We start from the raw sequence: 26,452 nt of genomic DNA, 5'->3' as shown, positions 1-26,452 counted from the left end.
GTTCCGTCCCACTTCTCTCTGTGGTTCAACCCCACCACAAACCAGTGGGTCAGTGCTTTCGGTCCAGTGCTGAGGATCACCAGGGAGGACTACTCACATCTCTAGGGCTTGATCTTCCAGATCCAGCTGAGGGATCCATGGAGAAAGGACCACCATGGCTGTATAAACACCTGGAGACCTTCCCACTGCCACCCCAGCTTCCCACAAAGAGAAGGAGAGCAGGGAGAGAGATGTTTGTGTTCTACCGAACACCATCTGTTCCCTGGGGTTAATCTTCCTGGGGCTAACCCAGCAGGTGTTGTATGGGGCTCACTCCCCAAAGAGCCTGGAGCCAAAGCCAAGCACTGCTATCCCCAGAGAAGGGAGATGGGGACAGGGTGGCAGCAAAGGCTCGGCAGAAGAGCTGTCAGCACAAGGAAATGCTGGGCAGATACAGAAAATGGAGCAAGCACATCAGAAAGGCCGGAGTGGGAATGGCAGATCCCCCAGCCCAAACCTGGGAAATGTTGCAGGAGATAAATTCTGGGGTGAGGTGTGTGAAGCTGGAGAGATGCAGCAGCACCTTTGCATTGTGCAGTGGCTGCACTCGGCAGCCCCAGCCGTGGCAGTGCTCACCCAGCAGCCGCAGCACACAATGGGCACAGACCTCCGCCGAGACATTTTCAGGCTATAAATGGAACCAGGCTGGTTCCAGCGCCTTCACTAATCCCCCGTCGTGACCCTCCAATATCCGTTTACACATTTGCTTCTTCCCTAAAATAATTCCAGACTGAACCCAGGCTCTGACAAAGAGAAAACCCAAACCAGTTTCACATCAAAGAGCCTTTTAATCTCTCCATTTCTCTGATGAAACAGGCTTTTTGTATTGAAGATGCTGCAACAGTAAGGAATGAAAAAGCTCCAAGAAAATATTTCTTCCTCTATAATGAAAATTATTATTAACAGGATGATGCCTTGTGAAGGCTGACCTAGAACAGAAGCTAGAGGAGTTAAAGAATAAAGTGTTTATTAAAAGGCCTCAATGGATACACCTTGGGCAGTCCAAGAGCCCAGCCAGGGCTACACCCAAGATGAACCCAAAATGGTCATGAAAATGGACAACCAGTCACAAGGTCTCTCACTTTTCTAAGTTCTGGTCCATTTGATATTGGAGTTAATTGTCCAATTATACCTTTAGGTTATGAAATCCTAGCCTTCTTGTTCTTCTCTCTTCATTCTGCTGTTGTTTATGCTCTTGGGCCTGAGATTTGTATTGTTTGTCCTTGGTCCCCAGCTACAGAAGGAATTGTTTTGTCTGCCTCCTCTGTGAAGAGACCTTACTATCCCTTAATATGAAGCTCAGATCTACACACTAAAGCAGTAGAGAATCTGAAAAATAGTCTATAAATATTTAATTAAATAAATTTAAAAAATCTAAATAAATGGATTTATAGATATATATATCAAATATATCTATATAAATATATAGATATATAAAATAAATAAATAAAAGCTAAAACCTGAGGCATCAAGGAAAATGCCAGGACAACAAGAGCCAAGGTAATCAAAGGGGCTTGCTGGAAAACAGCAGAAAATGTTTTACTGTGGCCTGAGGATCTACTTGCTAAAGTACCTGTTGAACTTCTATGTTTTAGTGTCAAGCAAAAAAGACACCCAAAAAAATTGGGAAATCCTAAATGCCAATGGAGGAATTTTCCCACCCAGGAAAACCAAATACATATTCTGCACAGTGTGACATAGGCAGTATAAATTCAAAAGTCCATTCATCATGCCAGAGCTGGAGTAGTAACACTGAATTTCAGTAATTACACTGTGAGTAGGACGACCCTTATTTTAGGATACAAAGATTTCTGTTGAGCTGTGTCTAAGACTGGTCTCTGTTTGGATTCACCATGCTAGAGAAAAAAAAAAAAAAACCACTGACACAAAGATGCATCACAACGCGGTAAGGAAGCTGTGCAGGAGAGCAGGGGCAGTGCCAAAAAATCCACTGTTTTCTCTGTGCTCAGCTGGCAGATGTTGGTGCCTCTCCCCACACACCTGGCAGGGCAGTGACATCCCAGCAGCACTGCTTCTGCAACAGCTGGGCGTGCAGGCATGGGAAACAAGGCTCACACAAACAGCTGGAACAGCAGAGAATCCTGCTGGAATTTTCAGTCATCTTCTTACAAAAGCCATTTGACAACTGGGAGAACGTTGAGGGGATAAAACCATTGGATCCTGCCTTGTTTCTGGGTGCACCTCCCAGGAATCCAGAGGGACACGATGGCACTTCTCCTGGATTTCCAAGGGAAATGCATTTGTGCATGTCCTGAACGCTGCCAGCCCCAAAGCTCTGGGATGTCTTCTCAGAGCACAGCAGACTTTTCAGTGTCGGGACTGGTTTGGGAAGAGGGAAGTGGGGGATGCGCAGAACCCGAGTGCCCCCCAATGGCCAAAGCCAACGGGCCCAGGAACTATTAATAGATGAATTCGACTCTGCCAGCTTCTATTTGCATGTCACTACAGCTGTGTTGGGCAACAGGGCTGAAAACCAGCCTTCAGAGACCCCCTCCAGAGTCCTTCCAGCAGATTAATTAAAGTTTAAAAGACTTTATGCTGTGTTGGTGTCCTGACAAATCCAAACTGGGCTTTGGTTCTCAGCTGATAACACACCTTTAATCTCTAGATTATTTGGAAATGAGACAGCACAAACAAGTCAAAGAAAAATAAAACGCCTGCCTCCCAAATGGGGAATTCCCAGAAAGCGAGTGACCTCCACTGGCTGCATCCATCGCTACAATCCCCCGGAATGCCACACACATAGCTGCCTACCCGCCTGCACTTGCCAGCATCCTCAGCCCTGACTTCTGATACCTTCTTCCCCCAGGACCATATCATTTAACACCCTCTCGCCTGCTGCAGCACCCTAACACTCCACCCAGAGGTGCATCTCCATGCGTAGCAACATTCTCCCAGAAAAGTAAAGGAACCAGAGAAAAGCGGTTTTCTTGCTGGAGGTAGAGCAGGCGGCACTTGTGGGAGAAGAGGAAGCTCTGGCATGCACTGCTGAACAAAAGGGAACAAGTGGTCTTTACTCGGAGAGCAGTTTCCTATTAAGACTCACTCCGTTGTACATTATGCCTTTCATCCCCACTCAACCACAAAATGATTTTGCTGTAGGAAATACAATGGCAGAAAAAGATTTACATTGAAAGAATCTTTAATAATAAACTGTTGCAGATCTGCCTACTTCCCCATGATTTATAATACAATAAACATCGGATTCTATTAAGTCTCATGCACTGAAGACATGCACTGAAAACCTGAGTATGAAAGCCCTCAATTCTTCCCTTCTCTAGGCTCATAATAGTGAAACGAGCATGGATAAATGTGCTAAGAGTATCTCTTTGCATCTTTTATAGCTTGTGTGTATCAATCTGTAAAGCTTATTAAGAAAGTCATTGCTATGCAAAACAGCACCCAATCTCTTTCTCTTGCTTTTCAACAGCACGCAGTGTTTAGCCAATAGGGCCAGGCCCCGGTCCCTCATTCCACATTCATAACATGCAACATTTGCACAATGTGTATCTCAAAGGCTGCTGAATAGAAAGCCTTAATACTCATGTAAACAACTGCAAACCAATTACTTAATGAATCAGGCCCACACATAATGAGGTGCCAGACAAAGAGCTATAAATGCATTTTTGTGCCCGAGCCTCTGCTTTAAAGTAAAATCCCTCAGCTGTAGTTTGGGCTTAACTGGCACATGATAATTATTGTCTGGGGGACATCAGAGGAGCCACGGTTTTTATTCTGGTCCGGCGGGGTCCACACCGAGGTCACTCATCAGCTCAGTGACAAAACGCGGCAAAGGAGAATTTATAAAGTGCCATGGCTGAGCTCGCAGGGATGTTTATTCTCAAGTAGTGGGTTTGAGACCACTTGTGAAAGCAATAAAGCCCGAGGAGTGGCTGCTGGGAGCAGAACTGCAGTGCCGCAGAACTGCGGCATCACACGGCACAGCCCGACTGCAAACAGCTCTGCCTCTTCCTCCTCCCTGTGCCGTGCTCCAGGCAGCCGGCACTCAGGCTACTCCCAAACCCCACTGTGGCTTTGAGCCATTTACAGAAACTAACTCTCACACTGACTTACAGATTTACTACCATGGGTTTGTAAAGCAGTACCATCGTGTATCCCTGCACAAAGTGCGCTGCTGCTGAGCACTGTGAGGCCTGGAATTTTAGACCAGAGGGAATTATTTGAAATCTCTTACAAATCAAAATTGGAGAAAAAGAAAAAAAGAAGACAAAAAAATGTACAGCATCTAACTGAGGCAGAAGTGGCTGCAGGCATGGTTGGCCGGCAGTGCAGCAGCAATGGGGCTTACTTTGGAGAGTTTTTATTTTAAATAAAAAAAAGTTAATTTTAAATTCCACATTTTACTCAGCCGCAGTGATCCTGTAAGTAAGTTCTCAGGGCCCTATTCTGCTATTCCTGCTGTCCCAGGCTTCAGGGAAGGGCTAAAATATAACATCTCAAAAACTTATCTACAGGAACACCCTCGCATTTCATAGCACAAGGCAGGATAATCATTGGCTCATCATTCTCAAAGTTCCAGAAAACAACTTAACCTAAGATGGTAAGAATTAATTCCACAAAAAAGCAGCAATGCCAGTCATCAATGCTCGGTTACAGCTCATATTTAATGTGTTTGAATTATAGAATTTCTGTGATTTTAACAGCAATTGCAGAATCAGAACTGGCCTCACCCACAGCAGCCTAAAAATCTGTGGAGCAAGAGGATTAAAAGCAATGAGGAGCTCATATCCTGTGGTGTTCCAAACCTGTGGTTTTGATTACAGAAACAGCAACCTTAAGCCTGGTCCAAGTAAAAACATAAATCAGGGGTGCTTCAGCCCTTTACTCTTGGAGTTTCTCCCTCATGGAACCATTTCCAGTGTTGCAACCTTACCTGGAGAAGGGAGGAGCGCTTCTATCCGACAAGGAGCTGCTTTCCAAATGTGTTCCCAAACTGCTGCTTCCTTCGGGACTGTCGTGGCCATGATCCTCACCTGTGCAGGAAAAACAGGGACTATGAACTTCCCAAGTTCCCATTTACATTAAGAAGAAATAATCTCAAATGTAGATTATTTTGGAATGTTACAGTTCTGTCAATGCTATTTGATATCTCTGTGTTTTCAACCATTGTCTTGAATTAGACAAAAATAAATAAATCTTACAAAAATTAAACACATATCTTGAGATTTCTGTGACTTAAACAGCCTAACACCCAGCTATTTAAAAATCTGTTATCCCCACTTTCCTTTCTTCCCTTTCCCCCTGCTCTGTGGATCTCATTTCCATTCTGTAAAGATTGATTTAAAAAAAAAAAAAAAGGCAAATGGATTCATTCACTGGAGTCAGACAATCGCTCATCTTTGTATTCGTTTCCAAAGCACATGATGCTCAAGCATAAATCCCACTTTAAAAGGCTGCTTTGCATACATATATTTTATATATATGTTTTTATCTACAGCACTGAAACTATAACCAAGCCCTGCTGTCACCAATGTCCCTACCCAGGACAATTCAGTATTTCTGTCCACATTGGATTCTCCACTTCTTAACTGGCTGTGCACATTCCCAGTCCCTTCTGCACTTGGATTGCAGAGGTAAAAGTCCTGCTTGGTCTCAGGCACTTCCAGCAAAGAGGTGCCAGAGCCTGCCCAGGAGGAAAGAAAAATCAAGAATGAGAGGGGAAAAAAGATAAAGGGTGTTAAAAAAAAAAATTATCCCCCCTTTCCCATGAGGTATCCCAGCATATGGCATTGCCTTTTCCCCAACCAGCGCTCAAGCTGCTGCTGCCTCTGCTTAGAGATGGATGAAGAATTTCCACCCAGAATTCACAACGTTAGAAAGACTCAGAGGTCTTTTAGGAACTTAAGTGTCCAACATGAGCTGCTGGATGGCATCATCCAGACTGACCTAAGTGCAGTGTCCAACCTGGCGCTGGCCTTCCATCCCAAACATATCATATGATATCAAACAGAGAAGAAGGTTGAGTGAGACTTATTAAATGCCTCCATTTGGTGCACTCCAAGCAGCACCTCAGAATCCTCAAAAGAGGACCTCACCAGGAAGGACATGTGGGTGTGGGAAAAGTGGTTGCATGATTGTTGGCTCATTAAAGGTGGCCTGAAAAGGAAGGCAGAATCCAGCTTGTGCTCCTTCATGTTCCTATATAATAGATAAAGAAGGGCTGATTTTTTTCTTTGTAACAGGGCTTTTCCTCCTTATTCTTACAGGAGATTTTAGACCTGGAGAGCAGTTGGGGGTGACATTCCAGCTGTTGTAAAGCAGAGCCCAAGGAGTGGAGCAGTTACGCCATTTTTATTCAAATCCTCTACAGCCTTAATGCCTGCTCAAATCAAAGACAAGTGAAGGGAAGAGAGAGAATCTTGTTTTGTTAAAGATTTAACAAACCTGCCCCTTCAATAAAATCAGCAATTTCCTACTCATAAATGAGACTCTTAAACAGTCATCCAGCAAAACAAGAAATAATGGGTTTTATCCTTCTTAATCTCACATTATTCACCTACCTCAGGAACAATTTCTTTTGCATCTTCCCCATAAAAAACAAAGCATCCGTGGAGGAGCTGAGAATGAGCCCTGCTCTTCCCCTGTATTCTCACATAACTTGGTACCACAGGAGACTACTGCTATCAGCCAGCTCCTCTCTGGGCCAGAGTACCAATCATAAGTACCAAGTACAATCCCTTTAACGCCCATTATTCACAGGTGGCTTCCCATGAGCTCTGAAGAGGGCATTAAAGAATCAACACAAATACTTCTGGAATATTTACAGATATTCAAGCAAATTAATGTTTTGGTTCTTTTTTTATGTATCAGAAGTAAAAGAAAAATGAACCAAAACTCCAGAAGTGTTCCCAAAGTGCCGTCCTAAACACTGCTTGGAAGTGTGTCCACACAGCTCTCACAATGAAGTCTATCAAACCCCAAAGCCCCAAAAGGCTTCTGGTGTTTCAAACCAACACTTAAAAAATGCAGCAAATACTGAAATTAAAAAAAATAAGCCAAATTTGTATCCCTTAAGCTCAGAAAAGTCATACAGCAAAACAATTGTGTATGGATGGTCATCAAGTATCAGTTCATCTAAACCCATCAAAACAAGTTGTTTGAGCCCAAAAGCCAATATACAAGACATGTAGCTTCTATTTTAGGCCCATAATGACTCCAGAGCCCCAGCAAATGGTGATGATAAAAGGGAACGAGCAGCTGCCTGGCAGGGAGAGCAGGGGAGGGGATTAAGAAGCCCCCAGAAGATCACAGGCTGAAGATGAATCATGTCTGAAAGGAGTAGCTTGGCTTTCAAGTGAGGTGTCACAAGCCTCACCTTAGAGGCAGAGGGACACCATAGACAGCTCCCTCACAAGGGATGGGCTGGAACTGGTGTTAGTGGGTTTGGCTGAGGAGCTTCTTGGCATTTTTACACACAGGAAGCATTAGCAGTTGCAGGTCTGCTCCATGAGAGAGCTAGAAGAGGTCAGGAAGCCTCAGTGATGGCACTGCTTGGAGGGAGCCACTGTTATCAGGCAGCTTTGGTATGGGAGGCAGAGAGGAAGCTCCTGGCTGGCACAGGCACAGCTCCTGCCTGGCAGGGATCTGCTCCACGCTTATTCTAATGATCCCCAGTCAATTACTTATGGAAAGAATCAAACCAGCACCCTCTAGAGTTGGCCATTTAATTCCTGCATCTCCACCACACAGACTGACCCCTGTAACTCCAACAGTGGGCCCTGACAGGCCTGAGGAGAGGATATTCACACAGTGCAGTCGTGGAACATGATTACAAGGAATTAAAGAGGCACCGTGCTCCCCACCTTTGTTTCTGCCAACGTGGGCTTTGTGATGTGACATTTAATCTGCACTCAGGGCGAGCAGCTCCCTCTGAAGTTGCCTGCGGCATGGAGCCGCCAGGGTGTGATTGTATAACCCAGTCGAATGCTGGGCCTGAGGTTAATATGCAGCCACCTCTTCCACCTGTAATGGGAATCTTTCCCACCACACTTTCTTGCCTGCTCTCATCTTCGCTCCAGCCTGTGACTTCTGGATATGAACACACCATAATGAAACCATTTCAAAGCGGCAGCCATCAGACCGGTTTGCTTGCTTTTAAGCCCCAATCCCTTTAATTTCCTACTTTTGTTATCTCTTTTTAATGATCTAAACTATCCATTACTGCTCATAAAAGCAGTGCCCACTGGGAACTTGCTACCCTGCTTCTCTGTAGCTTCCTCACAGAAGCACAAACCAACCAAATGTCCCGAGGAATTGAAGACCCCATGGATTTGGGAAACAAGCAAACTGCAGCAATGCCTGGTGGCAGTGGTGTGTGCCAGACTCACTGCAGAAAATTAGATTAAATCAAAGTCTGGTCGCCTCTGCACATAACAGTGGCGTGGATTTCGGAGCCTGGAGCAGGCTGTTTGCATTTGCTGTGCAAAGAGCACAGCAGCCTAATTGCCTGCTGCTGCCAGACCGAAGGGGTGCTCCAGGGGCAGAGCAAGCGAGCTGGAGCTCGCTTATTGCCATCACTGGAATAATGTATTCCCTCCTTGTGTGAAGGAACGAACTGGGCTCTCCCCGACACTGGCACGTCCTGAGTTGGGAAATGGCCCCGCATGAGCCCTTTCATTTCGGCAATTCCTTCTGTGGTCTGGCTTTGTCACGAGAGGCAGCAAATACATCCCCCAGTTCCTAAATGGGAGATGCTTTGTAAACATGAGCACAGAACTCACTGATTCATTTTACAGGGGCCACAGGACTTGGCCTTTTCTCTCCTGCAGAAAAAACCACCACCGCAGGCATCACTTAGTTTGGAAAGCCAGAATCACAAACGATACTGAGATATTGAGGAAAATCCCCCAAATCCATCACAAATGAACATTGATCTACCAGTGGCTATGGCATGGGCCCCTAGGGATTTGAACAGAACTCCTGTGTCCAAAGCAGGAACCTGGAGTGGCAGCCAGAACTGGAACACCCCTTACCTGGTTCTTGCCGTGCCAGTTCCCCCTGCTTTCCTTCCCCATCGTTGGTCGGGATCGATGCCAGGCCGAGAGAGGAGTCATCACTCAGGACAGGTGGCTCATCCCCACACTCTCCTGGAAGGGCCTCTCTCAGCACCAGCACAGTCTGAGCATTCAAAACAGAAACAGCCACAGCTCTATTATCCTCCCCCTTGAGTGTTTTCCAACCCGCATTCAGACTAATCTACACTCCCAGGGTAATCTGCTTTCAGGGTGTTTCTGTTGGATGTTCTACCACCTGACATCTAGGGTGGTCCTCTGGGGCTGGTTTTGGGACAGAAATACAGACTTGAGTCTGTAAAATCTAGTCTATGTTCTGCCTGAACTCTCTCACTGTTTAGTAAATCAATGGATTAACAGCACAGTAAGGGGCTGAGGCACTCACAGCCTATGGAATACAATTTATATTGATTTATTTAAATAGTGGGCTATAAACTTTTGCACTAACTTAGAAAAATCATGAATGTGCTATCATTTATAAAATGCTCTGTGTGTTCAGCACCAAATCTCACTCTGCTTAAAAAAAGTCAAAATACATAATTCATGATAAAAAGTCACAGAGAAAGATGAAGATAGAAGCCTTGTGATGGCTTGCACCAGAGCAAAGGTTGAGCTTGTTCCAGTGCCTGACTGGCATGAAGGGTGGGAACCTTAAAAAGTCCCTTTTCGTGTGGGATGAAACACTGGACCTATTTCCCTGAGAGCCCAGGGCTGGTTAACCACAGACTGCCCACCCTTGCCCTGACCACCACATCCCACAGGGCACAGAGTCTCCAGTGCCCCTGATTTACCCAAGGTGCCAGTGCCCACCTGGTCGTCCTGCCCCTCCTCTTCTGAAGCCAGCAGCTGCTCAAACATCTCTGCCACCTGCTCCGGGAACTGAACCCTGTGCTGCTTCAGGAACAAGCCATGGTGGTTCAGGAGACTCTGCGGTGCGTCCGTGTCCCTGAGGAACAAACCTCAGTGAGACACCCAACCCACACGTTCTGGGAAAAGCCACAACCCATCTGGTCCTTAATTCCCACTTTCTCTTTTAAAAATGTTCGAAGTAGGAAATGTAGGAAGGCACTTGCGAGTTCTGCAAGATGGGCAGGGGTGACCATCATCATCATCATCATCATCATCATGTGGGCCCTGTCCTAAGGCTCAGGATTCAAACGCACAACCTTGGTCTCAGCATCATGCCTTGCTTACTCCCTGGGGCACAGCCCAGCATCCACTGCCCCAGGCTTGTCTTTTGCTCAGAAAGAATAAAAAAGGAAAAGGAAAAAAAGCATCTCAGGTGTCTTTTAATGTAGAAAATCTCAATCCTGCAATCCTTTTGTTTGCCAAAGCTGTTTTTTTTTCCTGCTGCTCCAGTGAAGTTTCAGAGAAGTGAATTCCAATTAACTCCAAGAGTGTTTGTCCCTAAGAAACCATTCAGGAGACACAAGGAGCTGTTGGTGCCCACAGGCATATCAGCCTCGCTAGAGAGGCAGGTACTGCAGAGACCCTTCTGCAGCGCTCACAAGTGCCCTGATCCTGCCAGCACTTGAGCACTGCGGAGCCTGCAACAGGGAGGGAGGTCTAGATAGAAGCTAAGCAAGACAGAATGGAAATTGTTTTCATTCCTGGGTTAAAGAGACCTGAAAAAAAAGTAATTGTCACTTGTCCTTGTGGCATATGCATGGGGAAAAAAAAAGCCCATTTTGAATAACTGCACTTTGTTGTTTTCAAAGGCCATGTGCATCTTCTGTCTCAAACAGAAAAATTTCCTTCTTAGAATTACATTTGTTGTCCTTACTTTCAGATCCTGGGAATGGCTGGCTGAGAGGTGTTTGGAGTTCCCTGCCTGCCAGAGTGGGAGACACTGTGGATCAAATGAGCTGGGGAACCCTGGGCCTGCTCCTGTGGAACAGGGGCCACGGCTGGGGAATGGGAGGGAAATAAATGAACTCCTGAATGCTCCCATTGCAAGTGCCACAAGGCTCCATGCTCCAATGGCTCTGTTTGCCAGTGCAGGCCTGGCTGCCTCAGTGCTAGAGGGACAGCACAGATCCAGGGCAGAGACAAAGATGTTCCTCACCCCTGTAGGCTCTGTGTCCCCTGTACCTGGTGTGCTCCTCATACTCTGCTCTGCTCATGGCCTCGCCAGGGTTCTCTGGTGGGAGACTCCTGCTCAGCGCATGCTGGGACACAGCCTGGAGCTGCTGGAGCACCGCGGCTTCCATCACCTCACGGTCACCCTGAGGCAGCCGGCTGGCCCCAGCACGAGCACTGCAACACAAAGCAGGAGGGACAAGCCCTGTGAGCACAGCCCATCCCAGGAGACAGGACAGCCAGAGGGACAAACGAACATCCCTGGTGACACATGTGGGACTGGTCAGGGAGGTCACACTCAGCACTTGGAACATACCAGGCGCAGCCTCCCAGGGAGACAGAAGCTGAGCACATCCCCTGAGTGGAGCCAGCTCCAGTGGCAAGCTGGGGGGCAGGCCTGTTTGGGGCTCCTCTTCCCTAATTCCCGAGGAATTCTCCAATAAACTGCCTACAAGAGTCTCAGTCTGTGGAGGCTGTACATTGCCGTCAATGAAGTTACCAGCAATTCCTAGTTCTGCACTTAGGGGCCCAGAGGCTGAGGAAGGACAGCGAGGGCTCTCTGCCACTGCTTTTGGCGAGTTCTGGGGATTCCCTTTGCCCTCTTGCTCCATTTACTGTGTTTTTCTGGCACGGGCCATTTGTCACCCGGGCTGCACTCACTCACCTGGGCAGCTCCGCTGTCGCCGAGGGCTGGCCCTGGTACAGTGCCCGGTGCCGGGGACTCGTCGTCTCCACCAGGCTCTCCGGGAGCTGCAGTGCATGGCAGAGCCCGCCGGGCCTGCAGATGGACAGACAGCATGGGAGTGACCGACGGCGTGTGACGGGGCTCCTCAGTGCATTCCCATCGCACCCCTTGGGAAATAAACAGCTTCGTTTGAGCTTTCCAAATGGCAAGAACCACGTTCCCCAGCTCTGAAGGAAGGAGGCGGGTGGGGGGGGTAGGGGGGGGAGAGGCACATGAGCAAACAAACCATCCAAAAATCAGCCCGGGCTGAGCCGCTGCATGGAAATTATCCCTGTGCCGAGCACTTTAATTCCTTCACCTCCACAAGTGAAACAAATCTGGTGACCACCAACAGGTATGGGGACAGGCCTGGAACCTCAGAGGGGTTTTGATGAAGCTGCAGTTCTATAATGATGCAAATGAGGACTTAACCACTGAAACAATACCGCGGGCTAATCCCGGGACAGAGGTGTAAATGGCTATTCAGGCCCCCGGCTGCCTCTTTGTGGGGCTCCCAGCCCAGGTCTCCCCAGCAATGAACACTGAAGCTGAGGCAAAAGAGAGTTTTCTTTCTTTTCTCCACATGCAGGAGCTGACATGTTTCCACAGTTAACCGTGGCTTACTCTGCCTCCCGGGAGAAGCTCTGTGCACAAAAACTTGCAGCATTTGCACACTCGTGCTGAGCTGTGCCCAAAGCTGTGTTTTCCCTCCAAGTGTTGGGCAACAGCGAACAATTAAGTGGGGGCTGCTGTGTCTTTAGTCGAGTTTACTAGACATTTAATAAGCAAAACAATGCCCGGGAGATCACATAGGCAGTTAAACAGTGCTTTCTCTTTTCCCCCAGCCTTACAAACCCTGTATTCCAGCGGCCGGCTCATTTCCCATTGTTTTCCTCCCACTGGGTGGTCCTTCCAGGGTGCCACTCGAGAGGGATACAATAATAAAAAGGGAAGGGGAAGGAAGGGACACCAACATAAAGAAAAACAAAATGCATGACAATCTGCAGCAGGCTACGGATCAGAGGTCAGCAAACAAGAGGTCCTTCTCTTTTACAGGTTGCTTCCTGGAAACAGTCTGATTAAGCTGACAGCTTGAATTATGTGTTACATTTTGTAATGCACAATCCATCTGTGCTAAGTCCTCCTCAATGCAGCTGAAGCAGCACAGGCATTAGCTCTGCCTTTTTCCACTCCCTCAGCTTAGGCCTTAAAATAGTCATCATCTTTCTCCACATTAATTCACAAAAACCCTCTCCCCCCACCTCCCAGGTTTAGAAAGGGCTAAAGAAAAGGCTGGATGCTGTAGGGAATGGTAAGAGGACACAGAGCCTTTCCCCTTGGATCAGCAGCTCCACGGGAGGGGACACCAGGAGCCTTCATGAGCCCCCGTGGTGCCGGTGGGCTGCTGATAGGAAACCCATCCCAGGCTCTTTCTACGGGGCTGGGTGTGAGAAGGCAGGAGAGCAGCCTCTGATCTGTCGGAACACTGATGTTACTGCCCAACAATCACTAGTTCTGATAACTGAGGCAGAAAAGCTGCAGCACCCTACTGTGACCTGCAACAAGATGAAAACCTTCTGCTCAATCACCTTTCCTAACAACATCTCCCTTCCTTGACTGCAAACACTTCATTGCAGGGGAAAAAACCCAAAACTCCTTAAAAAACAGAGGCTGGCATCTCTGCAGTAAGGCAGGAGAGGCATTTACTCCAAAGATAAAAACTCGTGGCTTCCTGGCACACAATAAGGACTGGTTATGCCTCTGGAGTCAGCCATGGTCTCTGCTCCTTTCAGCATCATCCCTTGTACTCATTTCAGGTAATTCACCAGACACATATGAACAATGCTTCCTTCTGATACCACAGTGACACTGCTGCAGTGGGAGAGTCCAGATATTTCAAATTAAGGCAACAAATACACAGAATTTGGTGAATTTTAGCACATTTCTTCAGCCAGCACAGGAATTTTGCAAGAGAAAACCACAGGGACTGGAAGGATACATGTTGTGAATCTGTGGTGTGACAGAGCAGAGGAAGCTGCATTCCCATACTTTGTGTAACATGTACAAATTGAAATTCATATACTAATCACTTGCAAGCTTTTCCACAAGATTTTTGGCCAATTAATTTTGCAAAGCTCAAGTGTGCACGCTGCATTCCAGGTGCCTTGGAAAGCCCACCTGGCTGTGAGCACAAGGGAACAGCTGGTCCTCCACTCCTGCTGGTGGATCTGCCTTTTCATTTTCAGGTAAAGCAAATTAAAACCTGTATCTTTTCTGCAGCACCAGCAAGCAGTGGTGATCCCACTTCCGTGGCCTTGAGAAGCAGAGGCATTCAGCTTGGCACAACGGGAGGAGAGCTCTGCGCCGCAGTTCCAGCCATGCACCGGGGACAACGCAGGCACTCAAACCTTGTGTATAACTTCCCTGGGCCTCAAGAGCTGCTCTGCGTCTCATCAGGCACTGCACAGCAAGGCCTCGCTGGGGGGGGAACACAAGGTTAAACTGCTGGCGCTCCAGTCTGCTGGCTCCGACTCCTCTCACAGAGACAGGCACTCGGTGCTCTTGCCTGCTCTGCTGCGATTAACAGGTGGGATACAAAGGGAGGACTGGGGGAAAGCTTTTTACATGTAAATCAGATGATGTTTCCGTAGTGAGCAACAGCCCAATGCAAATAGGAAAGGATAAAGTTATGGAAGCTTCTGCCCATGGCCGCCAGTTTCTGCTCAGGTGTCAATACCCAAACCAGCACTGACATCAGCACCACCACAACATGCCGAGGAACAGACATTAACAGATTTAAACACTGCAAACAACCAAGATGGGAAAACCAACCAACTGGCAGAAGATAACTCCTATAGGAGCACTTGCTCTCCAGGGGTAAAAGCGCTGTTTCCTTTGCACAGTGTCCCACTACAGACCTGCCAGCCCTCCCCAGTGATCTGAGCCAGCCCTCCTGGGTGACCTGGGACAGCTCTGGGAACCATCTCCCCATGGGCACTGGCCCACTGGGACAGGGACTTCCCTGTCTCATGAGAGCGTTGTGGGGCTGAAAACCCTGCACAGATGGCTGTAGCCTGATGCTCTTGTGCTGCATTTGTTGGCCACAAAATCCTGCAGCAGAGGACAAGCTCTGTGTCTGCAGTGCACCGTCCTCATCCTCTCTTACTCTATTTCCAAACAAAATGTTCAAACAGGTCAACCAGTGCAAGTTTTACCAAGTAGTGTGACTGGAATAAGATTTCTGTATATTTAAATAACATAATCTGCATTTCAGTAACAAATCCTTCACTTGCCAGTGAGGTGACAGAAGCCCCTGAATGCCCAGCACAGGTACAATGTACTAAAGGACAGGGGAGAATTTGGTGTGAGCTTCACTGCCCTGACCAGGCCAGCTGATCCAGGAAAAGGGAGGTGGTACCTGTGTGGTGCTGAGCTGTCCAAGGGCTCCTCCTGGGCTGCGGGAGGGTTCGGTGGGGGCAGCAGGGAGCACTCTGGAGCCTGGGCATCCCTGCCCTGCTCCTGCTGCAAGCTGGGAACATTTGGCCTCACCTCCTCCTCAGCACTGGCAGGGACCGGGAGCTTGGCTCTGCTCCGCTCCCTGCGAGTCCACCAGCTGCTCAGGCTAGGCTTTGACCCTGTAATAACAATAAAAAATAATAAATCAAATATATAAAAACTGTAATTATTCTTCTCAAAACATTAGCAGGACCATGGAGTAGCTCACAGTGGAGGGACTGAAACCAAACTTATCCACATTGTTCACCGCGTGTGAGAGAGCATCCATCCATCCATCCACTCCTCTTGTCTGTGGGCTTTCCTGCCCTCAGCCCCTGTCCTTCCACGCTCCTCTCACAAGGGGGAGTCCAGAGAGGCTGCAGCCTTTGGGGTTTGGGAACAAACCTGGCATTTCTCAAAAACTACCTCAGCACAGAGACCAGCTACCTGACCAGATCACTTCCGGGGGAATCAATCAGCTATCATGCACCAGCTCTGAGGGAGAAGGGAATCAGCCTAATCCCAAAGTGACTCCTCTGGTGAACCAGGTTCATATTAAACCTCTTCAGAGAGGCTCAGACTATGCCAGGGCCTCTGTGGGCACAGCAATGAGGAAATCTTCCCTCACGGTGCCCCTGACCAGGATCAGCCCCCAGCACATCCTTCCCTGTCCTGTTGAGCAGCCTGGGAGGAAACGGAGTCAAAAGAAAGAAAGGAACAAAGAGAGAAAAAATGAGTAAGAGCCACTATGCTCCAAGCCCAGTACCAGAGGTGCAGGAGGAACAGCAGCTGTGGGCAGGCTCTGGCTGGGGTGGAGGCAGACAGGGACACATACCACTGCCATACCTGGATCACTTCCTGGCCTCGCGGGGGGGGCTGCTTTGGCACCAGAAGCTGAGGTGAGCTGCTCAAAGCCTTCCTCACTTGTCGCTATAGGACACGAGAAAGTACAACACAAGCCACTGTGATGGCAAGGTAAAAAAGAAGAAGGTTTATTTTCTGACTCTAACTTTTATATTTTTCTAAAGGTGACAGTGGATTGGAGAGTGAATGGGCTACTTTTCTAAAGACATTGGACAAACCACCAGTATATCAATTTCTTCCACCCCCATGAAGGAATGCAAAACAATATGTTGTTTATAGAAAATGTGTGGGAAAGTTTTTTAACAGAATGTAAACTCAGGAGGTTTTAGAAAATCTTTAAGAATCAGGGCGACACTCACTGGCAGCCAGGTCCCCATGTCCTGCTGCTCCCTCCTCACTCTCTCCAGCAGCGTTGCCGGTCTCAGGATTGAGCCCATCAGAGGACGAGGAGCACAGAGGGAGCTCCTGCTGCGAGCCCAAACCTCCTGTGGCCAAGGCAGCTGATGTGGGGCAGCCCAGCAAGGCTGCTGCTGGATAGCCCAGTTCTGCTGGCATGGCTGTATTGGTGCCAATTTCCACCTGTCCTCCATCCCACAGTACCTAAAACACACAGTGGGACACAGCTGAAGGAGACAAAAACTGTGTGCGGCACACTGAACTTCTTAAGGGTGACATGCTGGGCTCTGAAGAGAAAAGTGTCACAGAATTCAAGACTTAGCTGTGGCATTAGTATTACACAACCCCTGGCACACAGTCTGTGCATCAGAGTGTGAAATGAGGGCCCAAGGTTACATCAAAGCTCCATGAGCCAAAACATCTAGTGGTAGAAGCTGCCTGCACCTCAGCCCAGCCAAAAGGGACCCCACACACCAAGGACTCAAACCCACCTAAATGATGACTGGATTTTACAAAGAGTCAAATCTTTTGGATTAGGATTCTAAACAGGTTTGGAGACCCTGGACCAAAGCACCTCATTTAGAGTTGCCCATAAGGCCTAGAGCCCAGAGGGACCATTGTGTTTCATTTGTGAATCACTTAGCAGATCCAACTTCCCTCACATCATGGAACAAGGCAAAACTCAAGTTTCACTGTCTTCCTCCTGCTCTTCACATGGCAGTGACATGGCCTTTTTCCACCAGGTGACACGGGACACAGAGCAGACACATTTTGAATGGCACTTTCATCCAAGGACTGTTGAACTTGCATAAAACCAGCTCCAGGATACAGCCACTCTGCTGCTAAATCCATTTGTTTTAACAATTGCCTCTTTTCCTTTGCAAACCTACTCAATCAGGACAATTTAGGAGGAGTGGCTGCTGTCACCATGACTGCTGTAGGGTCATGGCCAGTTTATGCAAAGCCAAAATTAGCCATCGTAATGCCAGTGCTCACACTGAGCAGGGCTTCCTCTCCAGCCCCAAATTCCAGCAGCACAATTTACAGTCATCTCCACACCTCTCCCCTCTCCTTCACTGCCTGACCTCTTCCTCCCACACCAAGTCAGCTGCAAACCCCAGTTGAAAGGAAACAAAGGCATCTTGTCTGCTCTGTGATGAAGGTTCCTTAAAAAAGCTCAAATTCCATGTAACAAGAAGCAGAACAAAAAGCAGTGAAGTCATTTTAAGCAGTAGTAAAGGTTTGCCACTCAGATTAAGTTCACAGCTTATTCCATCACCACTGCTCTCATATTCCTCCTAAATATTTCTCGGGCACGGGATTTGGTGCTTTCAAATGTCTCCTGCCAGTCCTGCATGGCTTTGGCAGCTCCTTGATGCAGTGTTCCAAAACAAATGAATTACAAATAGGCACAGGCACAGCACACATTCCTATCGATCCCTTTCCTTGGGAAGGGACTCTGCCACCCACAGGTGTTCCTGGGAGATTCCAGTATGCCCAAGTCCAAAATCTTCTGAAGGCTCCAAGGAAGAGCTTCCAAGCTGACTTCCCAGCACAGAGGATCCAGGAGCCTGGGCTGTACAGCTCTGCCATCCAGGAAAGAGCTCTTCAGTGTGGGACTGCTGAACTTAAGGACTCCCCTTGACACTAGGAGCCCAAAAGGGCACATTTCCCATGGCTCAGAAATGTCCCAGACATTCCTGAAGGTGTTTCAGCACTGAGATACTGCCCATCTGTAGAAAGCTGGTCTGGGCACAGAGATGACCTCTCAAGATGTCACTGAGGGAATCATCACACTAACCAGCCTGAAGGAAACCATCCAAATCCCAGTGCTGGGAAATAAAACCAGTTCCACAAGCTGTATCCTGGACATCCCATGTGTTGACTGCACACGCTCTCTGTGACTGACTCGGTGCCACATCACTGAGAATTAAGTCCTGTGTTTTGGACAGAAGAACTGGCACATTTGAAGTGAAAAAAACAGAATTAAGGGCTGAAACACACCCCAGGGACATGGCAAAAATGCACAATGCAGCTGAGGTTACCTCTGATTTTTAGGAGGGAGATGAAGAGGAGGAAGAGGACAGGGGATAAAGGAATCCATAATCCACTCCATTATTATACACAAATCGACATTTTTGGGTACACATCACACTGTCATAGTGCCCAAAACCTGCACACAGTTTTGCAACCCTCAAGTCACAGCACAGGCCTTTGATGCTCTAGTACTCATGACAACTTCTCCAGCAGCTGAAAATCTCATCTCCCATACTGCCTGCCCTAATTGGACAGTTCACATTCCAAAAGAAACGCACCTTTCCCCACAGTACCTCCCAATTCAAATCACAATTTGCACCCTGCCACAGGCTGGCCTGTGGTCAAGGCTGCTAGGCTTCATTGCTTTGTGTATTACAGTTTAAAGAATACTCCAAATTTAAGGTTTTTAACTTTTTAATCTATGGGGAAAACTTCCTATAAACTCAGATTAACAACTGCTAATACACTGAAGAAAGGAAACCAAAAACCTTCCTCCTACTATAAAAACAAAATAGTGTGGCCTCTGTTTCTTTTCTGATAAGAGTCTTAAATACCAAACATTTAACTGCATAATAACATTCCCTGGCAGCCAGCAGCCTGCTTAGCAGATACATAAAGCAGGTAAAAGGGGAAAAAGTTAATTTCTTGGCTGAATGATTCCATCACTAGCTATAGGGCAAACTAGAAAGTCTTTTAGTAAAGTAGCAGTTGATTCTTCTATCAATCTGCAGCACACACACTCTTCCAAGGAATGCATTAAATATGAAAATCATATCCCGTTATCATCTGTTCCCAGCTTTCAGCCCAGTAAGCTTTCCTTAATGAATGCTGTAGCCTAAGGGAGGCGCATGCTGCCGGCTCCTTGGAATAATGGAGTGATGCTCCTGTCCTGCCTATTCCGGCGCCGCCTGGCTGAGGGGCTTCCACACACAGTCACAAGTGACTACTCTTGCCAGCATGCTCCAAGTTATTACAAGATGTTTTTTAGACATTTCATCTAAAAGAGCTTTGCTGCTTTTAGTGGAGAAAACAGCCCTGGTCTTGAACTGTATCATTTATATGGAGATAGGAGGGATTAGGAGCCTGCATTACTGCAGATATATGGCAGCAGATATTTAAGTATTCCTTGTCAGTCTTTTTGTTTGTTCCTTAGATATGCAATCTCCTTCTGCTCCTTCTGAGGAAAGGTCAAAACACACAAAATTATAAACACAGCACACGGCTCCTCAGCTGCAGTTCTGCAAATATCCCTCATTAGGAACATTTCCTCCTCGGTCACGACCATCTCCGCACCATCCAGCACAGGAATTATAAAAGCCAACAAGAAGACGTGTGCAAATAGAGGGTTTTTTTAAAATTCTGCCTCTATGGATGAAACTATTACACTTTTTACCCAGGTGGTTCTCCTTCTCTCATGTGCTACACACTATTTCATACTGCATGTACCAGCATCGCAATCCCCACAGAAAGGCTGTGCAGCTCAGAGGAGAGCACAGCGTTGGAATAAGGCCCATTTCCCCCCCATTACCTGCTCACTGGGTCCTTCCTCCTTGTCACCTCCTGCTGACAAGCTGCCCTCTTGAAGGGATAACAGGTTTTTAATTTCCCTCCCATGCCATTCCTAAAAGGGAACAAATCCGTCACACAAAACTGGAGGCTGAACCACCCCCCCCAACCCAAGAGACACCACTTTGCAAAAAGTGCACCTTTAAATGCAAAGCCCCTACAGCCTTTTTAACTCAGACTATATTTAAAAACAGGGATCTCATTTGCTTCTCATTTTTCCACTCCCTGCCCAAGCAGCGTGGCCTGTATACAATCTGCTGTAGGGCTTTCATACACATTTATTCATCCCCATCATTTAGAATCCCACAGAACAGCAATAACTCGTTGACTCATATTTATTGTATTTATTGTATCCCAACCAGCACCTGTAGCACCGAAGTATTGCTGCTGCCTCCAAACAATGACTTGGGTGCTTTGCGATGAAACAAGCTCCACAATGTGTTTTTCATGCCCCATCTTATGACTGCTGTGAGGAACAATCCCTGGCAGATGTTCCAGAGAGCAGCCCAGCAGGGAAGGCTCCAAACACAGCTTGCCACACTCTGGGGCTTATAGGAGCAGTGCTGGGAGCAGAGCTGGGCATCACGCAGGCAGTACCTGCAATTAATCCTGCATGCTCCTAACTGCAGCCCCCAGCAGCCGCAGCACAGCAGGGCTGAAAGCACTGCAGGACCAGTGCTGCATCAGGGAACAGGGAATGAATCCTTCATACAATTAACTCGCCCACCTCTGCCCTCTGCTCCAGCAGCGCTCTTGGCTCCCAGGTAAGAACTGCTCACATGGAATTTTAGAGAACAAAACCTCACCACGTGAGGAGTCGAGATGCTCAAAAGAAACTCAGATGTAACTCCTGGATTTTGCTGAAAGCTGAAGGGAATTTATTTATACTCCTAAAAATTACTGACCAAACACAGGGAGCAAAAGTGCATCTTTCAGAAACAAAAGGAATTTTGTGAGCTACAGCCACGTAATAAATGTGCACAGAGTTATGATAAAGCACTCCTAAAGGGCATTCTCTATGGAAAAAAATGAGAGAAAACAGCAATAAATTCTTTCTGTGTACTTCCATGATAGATTAAATGATTGCGTGCTCCATAACTCTCCTGCTTTCCATAACTAACATGGAGGAGATGTCATTTGTTCAGCAGCTCCAAAAAGTAACTGTAACTTGACAAAGACAAAATGGATGGCACAGGAACACCAAAATGGAAGGACTGAACAAAAACCCCACATGCAGCTTGACCTGCGGCACTGGGACTGGGACTTGCAGCAGGTGTCAGAACCACCAGCCCTAACACTGGGCACACTGGTGTGCACCAGGGCTGCTGAGGAGGAAAAACCCCTTCAAAACAGCAGGGGAAAGCTGGCACTGCAGTACAGCCCCTCTCCTGCTCTGCTTCAAGTAACGAGTAAAAATCAGAGGCAGGGAATTGCACACCCCAGGGACAAGCTCTGAATTCTGAGCTACTGCACTGCAGCCAGGTAAAGATGCTCTGGGAACGTCAGCAGATCTGACAGGTGCTACCTGGGCTACTGCAGTGTGAGGAACAAACACAGTCAAGTGTTTCTGAGGAGTGCCACTGCTCTTAGAAAGCAGGAATGTACTCATTTCCCTCTCAGACTGAGCTCCCTCAAAAACCTGGCTCCATGCATCAGTGGCATATAAGCAGACGTTGCAATTTCACTTTTAAAAACCTGGAATCATCACATTACAACATGCCAAACTGTACCTTAGGGAACAACAAAAACAACAACAACAACATAATAATAATAATGTGATTCAAGAAACCCCAGGGCTTGGCTTTTTCTTACAGCATCTGTTGAATCTGGGGTACTTCAGAGTTGTCTATGCTACAAGCTGAAATACAGACCCCAATGGAGTTTGCTTCCAGCTCTAGGACCTACCAGGAGATTCCTGCATAACAACAGCAAATACCCAAGACCAAGTCTTATAGGAAGTTACTTCCATCTTCCGGATGTTCTCCCAGCCTGTGGCTTCCATGTGAGCCTCCAGCTGCAGGAATTCCTGGCACAGGGCCTGGTTCCGGCGCAGGGCCAGCTGTTGCCGCATTGACACAGCTTCCAGGCGTCTCTGCAGCCTCTGCCTCACTCTGCAGGGCAAAGAATAGGCACTTAAAGGTGCAAAAATAAACCAGAAGCATCCATCACAATCACTCTGCCTCAGACACACACACCAACACTGAGGGGGAGCTGCCCCAGATGCCAAAAAGGAGAAGACTCATTCTTCCACACACCTACATTTATATAAATATATAAGTGCCACTTATCTGAAGATGTACATGGGGGCTTTGGTGTTCCAAAGGGTAAACACATTAAAAATCTCCTGTAACTTGTTTTAAATGGATTATGTGTTAGTCATTCCTACCCCATTAAATCAAAATGAAAACTAACAGAGGGATGTGTTCTGAAAGTCACTCAAACAGTAACAGTGAAACTGAGGTTTCACAGCTGCCTAAATCCATGGTGCCACCAAGAGGGGCACTGGAAATCCATCTAAACCAGTTCTCTCCCACCTACAAACCACATTCCCTTCGAGCCAGATCTCTTTCCTAATGTGCCTCCAGGGCAGCCACACAGCATTCATGCCAACACAGAGAAATGGGCACCCAAAGATGCCCATGGCTCACAGCTGCACTTCAGCCAGGAGAGAAACTGCAACCCAAAGCCCCTGAGAGGTTCAGAGAAACTGCAGCTCTAAACCTGTTAGATTAAACCAAATCCAATAAAATCAGGAAACAAAGTACATGTGATGCTGCCCCACCTGTCCAGATATTTTTTCTTTAATTTGTATCTGCATTTTCTGCCCCTTTCAGAAGACGGGCTCCCACCGCACCCAGCACTCAGTCCTTGGAGCTTTACAGAACACCTTTGAGGAAAGGAATGGAACGTTGGATGACATTTCTCAGTCATGTCTGGTTGTTGGGACTTCTGGATTTTTCATTTTGATTTGGTTTGCTGTTTAGGGTTTGGATTTGTTTGGTTTTTTTTTTTTTTTTTTTTGTTTTTTTGTTTGTTTGGTTTTTTTTGTACAGACTGTCCATGCAATTTACATTAAATAGTAGCTGCAGGAAGAATCCAAAGAGCAGGACCAGAACCTGGAATATCCCTTAGGGCTTCTTAAGGCTTTCAACTATCTAAGACCCTGGGATTCTCCAGCATGGTCTAAGTTGTGGTGATTTTGTAAAAATAGGATAAAGCCAACCTGCAAATTTGTTATTCCCAAGATTTTAGTATCCACAGAATGAGGTATTTATGTTACTGTGGCAGCTATTTCATCAATAACTTGAAGACATGAATTTTGCATTATACTTAACATGTATATAAATGTATTATTACTGAAAAACCTTCAAGACAACATTCTAAAGGCATTTCAAGATAACAAAACCTTTGTACCTAAAATAAAATAGCCCCTAAGAAGATTTTAAACAAGCTTACAGGTGTGGATCAGCCATTGTGTATTCCATTCTCTGCTTTCCCAATTCCAGCCTTCTGGCTCCACTAGAAGAAAGCAACATACAGTGAGATAAAAGTATTTCACCATCTGAGGTCTCCAAATACCAGAACTAAGGGGTTTTGCAGAGGACAGCCCTTGGTGAGCAGAGAGGTCAGATTTGCTGGGAGTTACAGACTCATTTGCCAGCCCAGCTCTGAACAACTCCCAGCTTTCCCCCCTCTCTCTGTTCTCACTGGAACAGGGCTGCTGGCAAGGGAAGAGATGTTTGAACATCCACATGGGACCCACCGAAACAGCCAGAGACCTCAGACAGCCCAAGAAGGCTTCTGAACCCCACAATGGGCAGTTCCCAAGCCCGTCCCTCCCCTTCTTGCCCCACAGTCCCACAGCAGATGCCCTTCCATGCAAGAAACACTTGGCTGGAGATGTTCCCAGAACAGCTCCCCTGAACCTGCTACAGAGATGCATTAGAATACACTTCCGAAACCCCTCACAGCTCACAGATGCCACATGCCAGCCAAGTATTTTATTTAAGAACAGAACTTGAAACCAAGCTCATATTTCCCTTCCCTCCTGGCATCCAAGCCACGTCCATCTAGAGGCAGGTGAGCCCCACTTGCAGCACTGCTGCAGAAACAAGTGTCCACCAGGAATCCTGAATGCCTGTGGAGCCATCAGAACTGCCTGGAGTAGCGCCAGGGCACCAGGCGTGGGACGGACACATGCCAAACCACAGTCACTCACACCTCACCTAAAGCCATCCCACAGGGAAGGTGGTTTTGGGACCAGAGTAAATGGAATACACAATGGCTGCCATTATTGAATAGTTCCAAATTGCACCTGAGGATGAACAACCATGCCCCAGGGAAAAACTGAAAATAACCAAGAGAGGCTTCCAGCAGATTCTCACTGCAAACCCTGCCACAAGCAAAGCCAAGTGCCTCTTCAGGAACAGCGTCATTAGGCAGCAAGGTGTGGCAGCGAAGGGGACATCACACACCCCAACATGTCTTGGCACACTTTTTCATGGATTTGGGCTCTCCCTAAACACACACCCACTCACAGTTTCCCTGCAGAGAAGGCAGAGAGGAAAAACCTTTCCTGCTGCTCTGCCTGGGAGATCAAGGCGCCCGTTTTAGCCACATGATCCTGCCAGCGCCTGGAGCAGGATTAGGGTTGCGTGTCATGTGCACAATTTAACAGCCACGCTCCATCTGGGATCTCATCCCTTCAATTTCCTGTTATGCGACGGACAGCCAAGCAAACGCAGATTTCAAGACCTTGTTTTTACACTTCTACAAGTAATTTTTCTGCCTCAGTGGAGAAGACCGATATCCTAAGGGATGAAGAAGCCGATGGATGTGAACAGCCGTTGCCTCTGATCCCACTCCCCCATCCCGCAGGGAGCACAGTGCGTTCCTCAGCTCCTCAAAGCCCATACCCTCCCCACCAGCGAGGTTTTTCAGCACCCCGCTGGCCAGCCCGCAGCAGCCACTCAGGCAGGCAGGGATACCCAGGGAAGGTCTCCTGGGGCAGGCAAGCGAAACGAACCCTCCCGAGGCTGCAGTGCCCCGGGAACGCGGGCACTGCCATGTGCAAGCTGGACAAGGGACCAGCATCAGGAAATAAACCCCGGCCAGGAGAGTCTGAGAGGTGATTACCGGGGTGGTCCAGCGATCCGGAGCTGAATTTTTTGTGACTGGCTTCCCAGCACCTCCAGAACTTAGATATGGAAGGGAAAAAGAAGGAGATGGACGAGAACAAGGTGGGGGGGGGGAAGCATCCGCCCGCCCGGGGTGGGAACTGAACCCAAATCACCCCGCGGGGGGACCCGGCTCACCTGGCGCGGGGCGGCTGCGGGGCTGGCGGTCGCGGGGTTGCCCATCCCGGAGGCGCCGGTGCTCGGGGGCGGTCCCGGCGGCCCCGCTCCCGCTCCCGGCGGCCCCGCTCCCGGTCCCGGCGGCCCCGCTCCCGCTCCCGGCGGCCCCGCTCCCGGTCCCGGCGGCCCCGCTCCCGCTCCCGGCGGCCCCGCTCCCGCTCCCGGCGGCCCCGCTCCCGCTCCCGGCGGCCCCGCTCCCGGCGGCCCCGCTCCCGCTCCCGGCGCCCACGTGCGGCTCCCGCCGTGCCCCGCGCAGAACCCCGGAAGTGCCGCCCTGCGTGGCCATGGGTACGGACGGGCGCCGCCCAGAGGCGCCTTGGAAGTCTTGAAGATTTTGTGGGTTTTGTTTTTTGGGTTTTTTTTTTTCTTTTTTTTTTCTTTTTTTTTTCTTTTTTTTTAAATTATTTTTTGTTCTGTTTTGATTTTTTAAAATAATTATATATACCTGGGGCTACGCAGGATCCATGTCGCTGGAAACGGGGGAATGTGCAAAGCGCCAGTCCAAAAAATATCTGGGACCTGCTGAACAACTACAGTTGCCTTTGCCGAGTTTATTGTACACACCATGGTTTTCAAGTTAACAAAACCCTGATTTCCTCGTCCTCTGGAATGCCACTGTGTCCCTCTGGTGCTGTCACATCTCCAAAATTCATATGGGAGGAGCTGCAGTCAGCCACAGCCATCTCCAGCCCTGCATCCACATCTGCAGCTGGAGAATGAAAACAGAACACCCGCCTTTCATTTCCAAATAAAAACTTCAATCTCTTTGAAAGGAAGTTGCCAAATGAGCGCTTAAATTCCAGGGCCCCAATAAAATCTGAATACCATGGGAATAAGTGAAATGA

The 26,452-nt window shown here is 47.9% G+C and overlaps 1 protein-coding gene across 48 annotated transcripts in view; it reads right to left on the bottom strand.

Moving 5' to 3' along the window:
• Positions 1-26,452, bottom strand: part of KIZ (kizuna centrosomal protein) — a 103,958-nt gene that overhangs the window by 3,590 nt on the left and 73,916 nt on the right. For 38 of the 48 annotated variants that reach the window (XM_085575652.1, XM_085575654.1, XM_085575657.1 and 35 more), the window contains 13 exons: positions 26,053-26,316; positions 23,710-23,772; positions 23,036-23,140; positions 22,217-22,364; positions 20,216-20,308; positions 16,614-16,854; positions 16,237-16,320; positions 15,314-15,530; positions 11,836-11,949; positions 9,903-10,038; positions 9,054-9,198; positions 5,562-5,704; positions 4,955-5,054 (listed from right to left, as the gene is read on the bottom strand). In XM_085575652.1, the coding sequence (XP_085431778.1) occupies positions 4,955-5,054; positions 5,562-5,704; positions 9,054-9,198; positions 9,903-10,038; positions 11,836-11,949; positions 15,314-15,530; positions 16,237-16,320; positions 16,614-16,854; positions 20,216-20,308; positions 22,217-22,364; positions 23,036-23,140; positions 23,710-23,772; positions 26,053-26,174 (1,711 nt within the window). In that variant the 5' untranslated portion in view covers positions 26,175-26,316. Of the gene's footprint in view, positions 1-4,954; positions 5,055-5,561; positions 5,705-9,053; positions 9,199-9,902; positions 10,039-11,835; positions 11,950-15,313; positions 15,531-16,236; positions 16,321-16,613; positions 16,855-20,215; positions 20,310-22,216; positions 22,365-23,035; positions 23,141-23,709; positions 23,773-26,052; positions 26,317-26,452 lie in introns of all 48 variants that reach the window. The other 10 variants (XM_085575680.1, XM_085575679.1, XM_085575673.1 and 7 more) reach the window with 9 other exon arrangements.

This window comes from Lonchura striata, chromosome 3, assembly GCF_050655825.1.
Source record: "Lonchura striata isolate lonStrDom1 chromosome 3, ASM5065582v1, whole genome shotgun sequence".
Taxonomy (NCBI): Eukaryota; Metazoa; Chordata; class Aves; order Passeriformes; family Estrildidae; genus Lonchura; species Lonchura striata.
The sequence above is the reverse complement of the archived record's forward strand: the minus strand, read 5'-3'. Positions and strand labels throughout refer to the sequence as shown.